The sequence below is a fragment of the Akebia trifoliata genome, chromosome 16, assembly GCF_017979445.1.
Source record: "Akebia trifoliata isolate Shusen 1 chromosome 16, ASM1797944v1, whole genome shotgun sequence".
NCBI lineage: Eukaryota > Viridiplantae > Streptophyta > Magnoliopsida > Ranunculales > Lardizabalaceae > Akebia > Akebia trifoliata.
In genome coordinates, this window is record NC_141390.1 from 12,898,994 (window position 1) to 12,912,236 (window position 13,243).

Here is a 13,243-nt window from a genome sequence, read left to right on the forward strand (position 1 = left end):
ACAGAAGTGGTGAATGACAACATCAATCCGACTTGGAAACCAGTATGCCTGACTACATAGCAAATTGGTAGGCAAGTTTGTTGCTTTTTTATTTTGCGATTCTTTACGTGCCTCGATAGCATGTTAAATAATGAACAGAATATGCCACACGTCTCTGTACTTTGTAATGTCAAGTAACTCTCAATCTAACTTGATATGGATGCTTGCAGGTTTCAACACCATGAATCTTACTATCCTGGTGTTTCAACCATAATTTAGATAACAAAATAGTGCCTTGTGTTCTATGCTTATATTATTTGCTTTCTAACAAATTTTTGTTTGATGCAGGACAATCCCTTAGTTATAGAGTGTTTTGATTTCAATAGCAATGGCAAGCATGAACTTATAGGGTAACCAATTAATGCTTGGGCCATATTACTTAGCTTTCTGGTGTTATCAATTGTTTTATTCCTGGTTATATAACATTTCATCCATTTAATCCAACAGAAAACTTTAGATCTTAGTGGTAGAATTGGAAAGACTTCACAAGGAAAAAATTGGAGAAAGGTTACACAAGCCCATCTTCTGCTCGGAAGGATCATATGAAGGTAATTATGTTTAATGACTTATTGAATGAAGTTGTTGTGTCACACTGCTTATGTTACAACATTTTCTCTACAGATGCTTAAGGTCAACTTTTCGTTGATGGGTTTGTCGGGAAAACACTATATAGTTTTTTGGACTATGTCTTTAGTGGATTTGAACTCAATTTTATGGTTGCTATTGATTTCACAAGTATATAGCTTCCATGCTCTACAATTGGACAACAAAAGAATAACTAAAATAGTAACTCTTCAGGAAAAAAAAAGTTGTTAGAGATCTAATGAAATTGCTCATCGGTAACTCATTGAATGCATGATAGGTGTTTTTTTTCCAACTCCCCGTGTATGCACTGCAATTGGATAGCATTTAACTTCTTTTTGTTTTCATTTACCATTAGTCACTGCTAGGAATATGGAGTTAAAGGGAGTTGGTGATGCAGATTAGAAACTCATATGTCAATTTTCAATGTTCATGTTAGCGGCCTCTGGTGCAGTTGGCCAGCTTGTTGGACAATTTACCAAAATGATGGGTTGCTATGTGGCTGGAAGCACCGGATCCAAAGAAAAGGTAACTTTTATAGGAGGTTCATGTCACCTAGTATCTAAACATAAAAAGTATCTACAATTATGAGTGCACCACCAAATCATTTTTGTCACCTTTGTGTCATTCCAACATTTTCCCATGGGGAACCCATTACTCTGTATGTATTATAAATGAAAAGTATCCACTCTTTAGAAGTTGTTGGCATTACAAACCTTATGAATTTCATTTTGCAGGTTACACCAGGTAAACATTTGTGGGGTGTAATTAGTCCATCTGTTACAAAGGAACAACTAGAAGATGAATTTTTGAACTTTGGAAGAATAGAGGACTTTAAAATCCTCAGGGACCAAAATTCAGCTCTTATCACCTATTGATTATGCTTCCTTCCATGCAAGAAAGATGGATAATCAGGGAGTTGGGAGAGACCAACCATATGGGTTTGGGTCACAATTAGATAAACTTCCAGCTGTAAGCATGATTCTTCCTAAAGGCTTATTTATTTATTTTTTGGTATTTGCTTATTATCAGAGGTTTTATTTTCTAGACTATTTTCCATACTATGATTGCCCAGAGATAGTGATTAATTGGAATGGCTATGCTTTCCTTGTTCATTCAATTTTTTTTTCATAGGAGATTCATGATGGGACAACTACTTCTCTCATCATTTCCCATTTTAATGCCGGTATGTTGTATCGTTTTTGCAGCCCTGAGATTGTGAATTGCTCTGCAAGAACAAGATTGGATATGCTCACAACACTTTGCCGAGACCAAGTGTTTTTTTCTTTTTTTACATTTACATCAGCTCATGGATATAATTGAGTGTTTTTTGTTTTCATTTACATCAACTCATAGAACTCTAGCAACATTAGTCTTCAATTTGGATTGAAGAAGTATCAATCTTCGATTTCAGATACTTATTCTTCTTGTAAATTTATCTTCTTTGACAGGTCAAAGAAGTGTACTATGGGTGCTGTTTGTTGCTGTTTACATGATGAGGACTTTGAAGAGTATGTAAATCCCAACAGTTTTGTTTATAGAAACTGTTTCTGTCTCAGATGCTTTGTTCATAACTACTTAAATACGTAATACGGTATGTTTTTTTATTTTAAGTAATCCGGTTTAAACTTTTTTTATTTTTCCAATTATCTGTTTTTTTTTTCGGCATTAATAAGAACCATAGGTAGTGTTGCTAACTGCATTTATAGCTTTTGCCATTTTACTACATCTAACCATCTTGGATATATAGAGCATCTTCACTCTATCCTGCTAAAGCCTCACTAGATCATATGGTATGGGAGAAGAGTAAGGGAGAGGGAGGTTAAACGTGGAAAGGTGAAGAAGGGGAGGTGGCAAGGGTTTGAAGCTATCTTAATTTATTGGCTTCGATTTTCTTTTAGTTTTGCACCGAATTTTCTTTGGTTCTCGTGGTCTGAACCTAGCTGCTTCTCAAGAAATCTCCCAGAGAGGCCATTGATTAGATGGCTTTGATCGTCTAACCCTTTTCATGAAGCACTACTAAGCATGGTCAAACGGATCAACATGCATCTTGCCACTCTGCAATAATGTGCACCTATGCTTTCATCCAAGCACACGTGGTGCTAAGACAGTGTACCTCGATACTTTGGATCGTTTGGTCTTGTGTTACATAACTCATAAGTAATAGCTAAGTGGAAATGGACAACGTTTGTCCCACTGCCTAACTCTTTTCTTAAGCAATGTTGGACTATCTCCACACACTTCGTTTTTGACATCTTCAAAAACTGGTGAGGGGTGAAAACCATATGAATATGGGTTCTAACCAATATTAAAATGGGCTGTTCCACTTGTTCAAATATTATAAATTATGTTTTAGATAATTCTAAATTTAAACATGAAGGACAGTTTTTTTTTCTGGTTTCCTTAAAAGTGAAACTTGAAAACTCGGTTATCCGCAAATCACGGTTGCCTTGCATGTGGTAAGTTAGCTTTTACAAGAAATACCTCCTCCAATGCTTTTTCTCATGAATAATAATAATAAATTATATCTATTTTATAGACCCATGTCCTCCCCCCTTCCCCCTTATCTTTTGGCTTGCTTAGTGCTGGTAAATTTTGCTAGCCATAGCTTAACATTTCCTTGATGGTCTTCTGAAATTATAACGAAAAAGTATGCTGTGAATGATATGGGGATAGGATTGTGGGCTGAAATGTTCAAATTGGCCTATAAACTTGCTAAGCTAAAGGTTGGACCACTTATTCAGTCGAACTAGATAAATTTCATGCTCAAGGGAAAAGTCTGTAGGGTTCTTGGGTTATAATGAACCTAGTACTACAAAGTTTAATAGCTTCTTGCAACGATGGTTAAGGTATGGATTAGTCATCTGTTTAAAGATTTAATCATGCATTATTCCAACTAGCTTTGGTTTTAGGTGCGGGAACTTAATTTATTAATGTCTAATAGCTTATCATTAAATAAGATATTTCAATTTCAGTGATTCACAATTATGTTCTGAAATTCTTCTTTTCTTCCCCTTCTCTACAGTACACAACATTGTTTCGAAGAGGGGAAGTGCATGCCACCCCTTTATTTGTTTAAGGGACAGCATTTTTGACTTCTACAGCATTACATGACAGTACTCTTTTTGACATAAACAGATCTCCTCCAAACCACTATCAAATGGGGAGGATGATGGCATTATTAGGTCGCTTTTGAAACAACTCTACTATTACTACTACTATTTGTATATCATGTTACCATTTTCATTACCACTACCACTATTGTGTCATCTTATCATTATCTCAAGAACAACAAGAAACACTTATTATTATAAGCTGGTTGTTTTAATCGAATAAAATGGTGCTTTCCCTATCTAAATATTACATGGATTTTGTAGATCTTTAATTTTGCAAGTTCAAACATTTGGTGTTTTAACTTCACCTTCTTGCTGAAGATGGGCTTAGCTTTGGATTTCAGGGAGTTGCTGATTGAATGTTATCAAACAAGTAAAGGACAGAAGCCTAGGCAGATCATTAACTTTCGGTATATTTACAACTTTGATGGCGTGACTTTTCAATTATGTCTGTTTTTATCTCTGTGCTTTGTGCTAAATGGTTAACTTTGGATTCACTTGATATTTCATTTCTCTTTGATTGGATTTCATTTTTTGCAATACTAGTGTTTCTGCAACTTGTCATTCAATAAATAAATAAATACTTGTATTTCAAAAGTAAAGTTTGCATTTTGTAGATACAAGTGGAGATTATTGGGTATATCAAACTTTGAATTGTTTTCTTGCTGACTGCTGTATGTCTTTTTTATTCTATGCATTTTATTTTACATATAGGAACACTAGGCAATAGTCTTACTAAAGGCTTCTATTGATTTGAGAGAGAATTTGATCTAATAGAAGAGCTATCAATGTACGTAGCGGATAATATTATATATTAAGTATTATACTAAAGGCTTTACATTTTTCTCTTTTCTGTTCTATGCATGCTCTTTTCTGTTTGAGTTTTCAATGTTCGTAGGTTGGAGGACATTGGTTAAATGTAAAATAATATATATATATATATATATATATATCTATATGAAAAAAAAAAAAACTTACAGCAGCGGATAATATTATGTGCCTCTATAAGTATTATATTCTATTTTCTAAAGATTGATCTATTGCAGCGGATATCAAGATCCGCCACTATATGTAGTAGATTTTAGTAATTAAAAATGGATCTCTTGTAGCGGATAGTGAGATCCGCCGTTATATGTAGTATATTTTATTAATTAAAAAACTGATATATTGTAGCAGATATTAAGATTCGCTGCTATAGGTAGTATATTTTATTAATTAAAAAACTAATCTATTGCAGCGGATATTAAGATCTGCCGCTATAGGTAGTATATTCTATTAATTAAAAAATCGACATATTGTAGTGGCTAGTAAGATCCGCTGCTATATGTACTATATTCTATTAATTAAAAAATTGACCTATTGTAGCGAATATTGACATCCGTCGCTAAATGTACCACCTGCAACAACGAAAAAGATTATCTGCTACTATATTTAGTGACCAAGGCAACCACATCGAATCTTTGGTTCACTGCTCACCGCCGCAATAGCTTTTACTAAGTGAAAAATTACTCTGTAGCGGTGAAAAATCCGTCGCTGTACATCAAAAATGTTGTAGTGGTTCCTGTGTGTGCTACATTTACAACAAATAAAGGCAGCATAACATGAAACAAAGTATGTTTCAAGGTGAAGAAGGGAAAATACTAAGGTGCTACCTTGAAGGGGACTACACTGCACCAGCTTCCATAGAGAATTTCTTGCAGAATTACACCTTAGGAAGGCCAACCAGATTCTCCTACTAGCAACTCAAGAAGTACACCAACAATTTCACCTAAAAGCTAGGCCAAGATGGCTTTGGTTCTGTTTTCAAAGACCAACTTCCCAATGGATTCACCCTCGTTGTTAAAATGCTTGGTGAGAATGATCAAAGCGAGACCCAATTCCTCAATGAAGTCCTAACCATCGGCCAAATCCACCACAACAATTTAGTTAGGCTTCTTGGCTTCTGTTTCAAACAATTGAAAAGAGCTCTTATTTACAAATTCATGGTGGATGGCTCACTTGATAAATACATTCTCCAAGAGAAGCTAGGATTGAAGGAAGCATTGACTTGGAGTCAACTTTACGACATTGCTATTGGGACAGCAAAGGGGATTGCTTATCTTCACGAGGAATGTCAAAGTTGAACACTACATTGTGATATAAAGCCTCATAATATACTTTTAGATGATAAATTCAAGCCCAAGGTATTGGACTTTGGATTGGCATTAGCCTTGAATAGGGATCGTAGTCATGCCTTACACACACATGGGATGGGTACACCGGGCTATGCTCCACCCGAAATGTGGGGATGAATTGTGGTCCATTGATGGAGAAGACTGATGTCTATAGTTTTGGAATGGTGGTGTTGGAAATGGCAGGAAATAGAAGGAATTACAAGGTTGATGTTAGCAAATCGAGCAATTTTGTCACACGTATTCAGTGGAAGCAATAAAACAGATTATGATATTGATTAGAACATTCAGGCAATAAAAAAATCACTTTTTCACAAATCTTGTGTGGTGCTAATAAAAAAATCACTCATAAATTTTTTTTTTTTTACTCCACTAGCCCTACAAGGGTATTTTAGTTTATGGTCAATAGGAATTAAACAATCATATTTGGTCACATACCTAACAACAAACTCCGATGATCCTTTCATAACCATATTTTCGAACAAGTTTTTGGACGACAAGCCTAGAAGTGTTATCTTAGTGTCAAGGGTAGGGGGTAAGTAACCAGCTAAAAGTAAAAAACACTTATGCATAGCCGAACCTTCAAAAATAGGTCACATAAAAGATAATGAAATGGAATTGTTAATGGCACAAACTATCACAAAAAACATAGCAATAGAAACAAAAGGAAGAAAAAGACCAAAGAATTACCACATGCACAAATAGATCGAGGAAAATTCAGTAAAAGCCAAAAGTACATAATCAGAGTAACCTTAATCTTTCCATTTTGCGATCCAGATGCAAGCATCTCTGAATCTCTACTAAAATTGACACAAAGAACAACATCATTATGCATCATAAAAGCATCCTGCAATAGTTTATTGATTTATGTACTACCCCTTTGGAAAGTCCTACGTGCAACTAGTGGAGTCGAGAGTCAATCAAGCCCTAGAGGGTGACCCCAAGGAATTCATTGTTTCATGGGGTTTCGAATCCTATTATGTAAGTGAAATGAGCAGAAAAATTGGTAAAGAGAATTTAAAATTTTGAAATGAGTATCTCTAACTAGGAATTTCATTGGTAATCCCACAAAACAAATGACAAAGTTGCATGTAAATTGCTACAAACAAAAATTAAGAAAATCATGCCTGGATAAAACACTAGGAAATGTTTGTAGTAGTAAAAGCAGTAATGTGTTATCATGGTTAATTGTTATTGGTGCAGGAAAGTCAACAAATAAAATATGTAGATTTGAGAGGCATCTACATTGTGGATATAACAAGTTTAAAAAAACTCACATCAGCCTAGTATTGAAGATCCTTCTTCAGCTTCCCACTTATATGGTCCCAAACCTAGAATGACTCCACAAATCAGAGAGAATATGATGAACCAAAACAAAAATACATCCATAATAAGAATATTTTTCCGTAAAATATACCTCAATAAATCCATCAACAGAGCAAGAAATAAGGTACTGCCCATCAGGCGAGAAGCGAGCACATTCTGGATGACTTTTCTTCCCAAACTACATGGAGGCACCCCCAAACCTATTAAGGCGAAAACATAAATGGTTGAAATATGTTTAAGCTTATATAATTAGGGTCATGTCATAGTGGAGAAAAAATTGAAAACTGAAACAAAATGGTTAAATTGAGAAGTGTCAAATGTATAAACCGAACAACCAGCATGTGTGCACTTCTATGTTTTTTTATACAACTCAAAAAAAATAAAAACACAAAGTTATCCTTTGATTAGAAGCAACAATGAAACATAGTAACATGCAGCCAAGCACCCTTTCTAAATTAAATAACACCCCATACACATAACGGTTGCATAAATTTTACACTTTTAGAATAGATGGCATTGAATGTGTTAACAAGAAAATATATGCGGCTATACTTTACCTTGATTGTGTGCCCAAGAGTAGTTGGATACATATTATCTTCATCTTGTTTCATTACAGTTGTCCCTCGAAACAAATCAAACTGTGTTCCGGGGGGCAGCAAACCTGAAATAGCCATAGCACCATGGTTCATCAAGATGAATGAAAATGCAATTTTTTATCCCACAAGACCCGAAAAACTCATAGAGATTACTACCTTGGTGTTGTTGCCGTTTCAAAGCCTGACCAATCAGAGCCATTAAATGTGAAGGTGGCACCACAGTAACTTCAGCAGCAAAAGCAGAAAAACTCATGAGAGTGATAATTAATATAAGCATTTAGAGAGTGAAATTACCTGTAACCCCATTCATTATCATACGAAGACACGAGTTTCACGAACTTCTCATTCAGAGCAATTCCAACCTTTGCATCAGAGATGCTTGACCTGCCAACATGATAAATTAACAACAATAAATAAACATATAAAATCCATATGAAGAAGAAGAAGAAGAAGAAAGTAGGTAAGAAGTAAAATCAATCGGTTCCATATCAATGGTTTTAAAGCACCATGTCATAGGACATACCCATAATCTAGGGTAACCCAACTGATTGGGAAAGACAAAGATGCTGAGAACTTCAATCAAGATAAATTGAAATTGGTGTTTATGAGGTGGTAACAAGTAACATTTTCGTGTAGTGCAAACATCAGGCATCTATTGTTGTATTTTTTTTTTTTTTAACTATCTAAAGAGAAAGGGATGTTTAGAGACTGGACATAAGACTCATATAAACAATTGAAGGTTCTTACAAATTCTCTTATCTCAATGCAAAGTGGACACTACATGGGCACCGCTTCATACCCAAAATTCAAATTCAATCCTCAATTAAAAGCCTATCTAATAGAAAATCTAGTTTTTAATAAACTTTTTACGATACCCGTCTAAACACATTCATTCTCTATAATAAACTTCTCATGAACTAAAGAATTTTAAAAATATATTTCTCAAAAATATGCATGAAAACTGGATGTATCAACATGCCAGGTTTCCTAAGGATTACTGTGAAACTTCTTATCATCATCAGACACAAACACATGCATCCATGTTTATTAAATGGGTAACAAAACATTATTAGTAAAGTAGGGCAAGTAACTAGAAAAAAAGACTACAAAGGATACGTCTAATCACTTTGAGCTCCCATGAAAGAAATCTTTTGTTTACTCTTCTAATAATTCTTCCTTATAAAAATAAAGAGTAGATCTGTACTTACTATATAAATGAGAAGCAAGACTGCCATTGCTTATGTACATGTATTTAGAAAATGATTGAAGGGTATAGTTTTTAACTATAAGTTGATGACTGCTTATAAAATCGAAGAGCGTGATATCTGACTATCTCATGGGCATACTCAATCGACTACGTGACAAGTAGGGGAAGCATAGATCTGTGCTCCTTAGGATACACAGTTCCCTCGAGATACATTTTTTTATGGGAAAGTACAGCCGTGAATCCCAAGGAGAGTAGATCTACGGTTTCGAACTTGTCAAGTCAGAGTAGTCAATTGAGTTTGCCACGTGGAATAGTCAGATTATAATGATTTAAAATCTAAATAAATAAATAATGAAGAGTTGTGGTCAAAGTCTAATATTGGCTCTTCATTACAATAACAAGCCATAGAAAGAGACCCATTATCCAGGTTCAAACTTAATGTTCTGACTTGATCCTTTATTAATAAATCTGTCGAAGGGAGATAACACAGAGCCATCCAACAATGTCTTCTTCACTTTCACTCACATTTTCCTTCATATTCCTTTTCCTCTTCATCCTTTCCTCTATTTCTCAAGCCATTGTTCCTCATTCCAAGGCATTCAAATTTATCAATCAAGGAGAATTCGGAGAATACATCATATAGTAAGATAGAAACTACCGAGTTTTAGATGTTTTCAACTCTCCCTTCACGCTTTGCTTCTATAACACTACCCCAAATGCCTACACCCTCGCATTACGTATGGATACCCCTTGTTCTGAATCACTCATGCGATGGGTTTGGGAGGCTAATTAATCGTGGTAAACCCATCCACGAGAATGCCACTCTGACCTTTGGTAGTAATGGCAATCTAGTCCTAGTCGATGTTGATGGCATATTGTTTGGCAAACCGGTACAGCCAACAAGGGTGTCATTGACCTCAAACTTCTTCCAAATGGTAATTTGGTTCTTTCACAATAATCAAGATCAATTCGTGTGGCAAAGCTTTGATTACCCAACTGATATGCTTTTGGTGGGTACTGTACTACAACCTAGTGGCCCTTCCAAGTATGGTAAGAATGCTTTTTTGAGCATTATATATATGTCCACCAAACAGAAAACAACAGTCTATGCAAACCAAATAAGCGTAAACCAAGATTAAAATAAAAATAAAAAAGGGACGGAAGCAGCAATTTAAGTCTCAACTGATATAAATTTAAGTATCAATGAGACTTCATCAATAAAATAGCATGCCCATTCAGGTTATCTAAAAATTCAGCATACCTTGGATTATAATTAGAAAAAAGGAAAGATTTTGAAAGATAAAGTCATTGAGAAATCTGAATCAACCAAAAGACCTTCTAAGGTTAATTGAATCACAGGTGCATTGAACAGGAACAAAAACATCAATTTTCCAAATTATAACGAAGTCAACAATAGGTACTTTACAAACATCTGCACTCTAGTTCCCAAATGCATCAAAAAGAGCAGGCAAAAATGAAGGCAACTGAGCCATTAGTTCTTCTTGTGAGAGCCACCCGACGAGCTTCAACCATACATAAAAATGGCAGATTAACATAAATGAGTAAATTTGAAGTAATTATATTTATCTTTCATAAAACATTACTAGAAATAACAACAACAACAACAACAAATGTTAGCTGACTTAAGAGAATTTCAGAGTAAAGTAAATATCAATTTTTTGTAGGGAAATGAGTAATCCAATGAATAAGGATCTGTTTTATACAAAAATTATTTAGTAATGAAACTGGACAACAATTTAAATTGCTTACCTCGGATTGGTAGGAAGTCACTAAGTCGATTTGCATGCAAAGATAAGGCCTTGAGAGAAGTCAGAGTCCCAATAGAAAGGAATACTCCTTTTGAAGTAGTTAAGACTTAAAAGCCTAGAAAATAAAATCAAAGGTTTAGGGTTTGTAATCGAACAAAAATTTGAATCAACACTACCGAGAATTCAAACTCTATAATAGAAAATCTAGGGTTTAGGGGTTAATTCAATTGAAAAATCATCAAAATATGTAGGAAAACATACCTTTTCTATCGATTCAACTAAAAAATCATCAAAAATCATCAAATTCATTTTCGAGCTTGAAATGAGAGACAGAGAGATCGAGTTTGAGATGAGAGAGAGGCAGAGAATTCGAGATTGAGACAAAGAGGTTATTTTCATTTCAGATGAAGAGGTAGAGACAAAAAGGTTGTTTTCGTTTCAGATGAAGAGACGAAGAGAACGCTATTTTCAATTGAGATTTGAGACGAAGAGAAAGAGAGAGTTTAGGGTTTTAGACGAAGAGATAGAGACATAGAGTGAGATCCGATTTTGTCTTAAACGAGTCTACAGTGACAATCAGTATCAGACCGTCACTAAAACTTGTCGCAATAAATCGTTTTTCTGTAGTGATCATATGCATATCCTATGGTACCACCATAGAATTCTGCTCACTACCACCGTAAATGACAATGCAGAAACTTCAAGAAATTTTTGAAAAAGAGTTGTTCCAAAATGAAAGTGATACCTTAAGTAAATGGATTGGACTTGTGATGTTTACTTTGTATTTTCTTGTAAATTATGAAATGAAGAACATGGAAAATTTACATTTTTGTTGGTGGGATGAGACCCGAATTTATTTTTATGTTGGGTAGATGAGATCCATGTTTACTTTTTAGTTGGGTGGATGAGACTCGTATTTACTTTTTTTGTTAGGTTGAAGAGACTAGTGTTTAATTTTCTATTGGGTGGACGAGACCCATGCTTTTAACTTTTCTATTGGGATGAGGAGAACCCAAACTATATGTAATTTTTGGATCATGGGGAACTCAGTGTTGTGTGAGTTTGTTTATGAAATAGTGTAGAAACCGGATGACTAAGAGTCTTTTATAAGTGTTGGGTTGGGTGAACATAGGATATTGATAAAAGCCGAATCTGGGTGAAGTGTGGATTTATAAATATGTGCTTATAAAAGTTAAGTTGAAGGTTCCATTCTATGTAAGTACGTGGAAAGAGATCCTAGAGGTATAAGATGGACCTGATCGTTCTAGTGTATGAATATGGACGTGATCATTCCAGAAAACTACGAAGTCGTTGGAGACCATCCGAGGGTAGGTGTAGGACCTCCTGACTAAGTGAAAACTTTTATCGATTTAAGAAAAGTGAACGGGTACAAAGAAAAAAAAAAGCCCATGCGGGTAGTTTTAGTGGACGTGATCGATTATCGGATAGAATAGAGAGTGTAATCGACCTTACTATCGAACGTGATCGATCCAAGGAGTGGTGGATTACTACTCCAACAAGAGAGATTGGACGTGATCGTTTCAAAGTGAGTTGGATGTGATCAACTAAGAGTAAGGTTTTGGGTGCACTTTGGGATGAATCCACGTATGTGTTACGATATCTTTAATTTTTGAGTAAAAGATTTTATGATTCCAAGGAAAGTTATTTTACTTATTGCAATATAATGCGGTATATGAATATAGATCATAATGGGATTCATATGATTGGCCTGATATACAGGGGGAAGACGACTGTCCCAATGATCAAGAAAAATTTATAGTAGCCAAACCGATTGACCCAATAAATGGCCATCTTGAGCCGGAGAAATGGCCCTCTATACAATGTGATTAGGTCGATTGTAGAATCAAGAAAGAACATTAATGATCCTTCATTGATAAATTTGGGATCCCCGACTGAGGCATAATTCAGTGATGAAACTCATAACACTTATCTGATACACCGTCATGTTTGAAATACATATTCATTGTGTGTTGTTTGTTCAATTTATATTTATTTATATAGAATCTACTTGTTTCTTTAGGTAAGTAGTTAATATTAAGTATGAACAATCATCAATTTGTCAATAAAACCACACTAAGTTGTGAAGAGTTTCTCTTCTGTAATTACAAAAATTATTTTAATACCTATCTCGTAAGATAAAGTTTAAGTATAATTAAAAAAACTCCCGATTATCATTGTTAATTCTTTCATCTGTTGGATAACAATTATCTTGTCACTCACCTAATCTATACATCAGTTGCAAGTCTAGAGGAATATTTTGTGGAATATGTGGAGACAGAGAATACAGGGATTATAGAATATGTAGAAGAATTTCAACAAGACAAAGTTGGATAAGTGGGAGGACCAACAACAAGGAGGAAGTAGAGAAAGTACAGATCAAGAGCATTGGTGTGAATTTTAAATCTGGTGGTATAAATTA

At 34.8% G+C, this 13,243-nt stretch overlaps 1 protein-coding gene across 10 annotated transcripts; it reads right to left on the reverse strand.

Moving 5' to 3' along the window:
* Positions 1-5,026: 5,026 nt before the first annotated feature.
* Positions 5,027-11,747, reverse strand: LOC147382593 (suppressor of mec-8 and unc-52 protein homolog 1-like). 10 transcript variants are annotated; one of them, XR_015173967.1, is made up of 8 exons: positions 11,065-11,733; positions 10,805-10,918; positions 10,456-10,557; positions 7,984-8,211; positions 7,789-7,892; positions 7,323-7,431; positions 7,183-7,236; positions 5,027-5,626 (listed from the first exon to the last, which is right to left on the reverse strand). XR_015173967.1 is itself a non-coding variant. In XM_086429260.1 (8 exons), exons 4-8 carry the CDS (start codon positions 8,131-8,133, stop codon positions 7,189-7,191), a joined length of 276 nt encoding a protein of 91 aa, XP_086285386.1. In that variant the 5' UTR covers positions 8,134-8,211; positions 10,456-10,557; positions 10,805-10,918; positions 11,065-11,747; the 3' UTR covers positions 5,027-7,188. The 10 variants fall into 10 exon arrangements, 9 of the variants coding, with proteins under 9 accessions (XP_086285386.1, XP_086285382.1, XP_086285384.1 ...); XM_086429260.1 differs by having other exon boundaries at positions 5,027-7,236; positions 7,323-7,409; positions 7,984-8,008; positions 8,122-8,211; positions 11,065-11,747; XM_086429256.1 differs by having other exon boundaries at positions 7,323-7,409; positions 11,065-11,744.
* Between the last annotated feature and the right edge of the window lie 1,496 nt (positions 11,748-13,243).

Coding starts and splice junctions, on each gene's coding strand:
- LOC147382593 (XM_086429256.1), bottom strand. CDS start 8,104: ATGCTTATATTAATTATCACTCTCATGAGTTTTTCTGCTTTTGCTGCT. Junction 7,893..7,983: donor GAAACGGCAACAACACCAAG/GTAGTAATCTCT, acceptor TGGCTATTTCAG/GTTTGCTGCCCCCCGGAACA. Junction 7,410..7,788: donor CTCTTGGGCACACAATCAAG/GTAAAGTATAGC, acceptor GCCTCCATGTAG/TTTGGGAAGAAAAGTCATCC.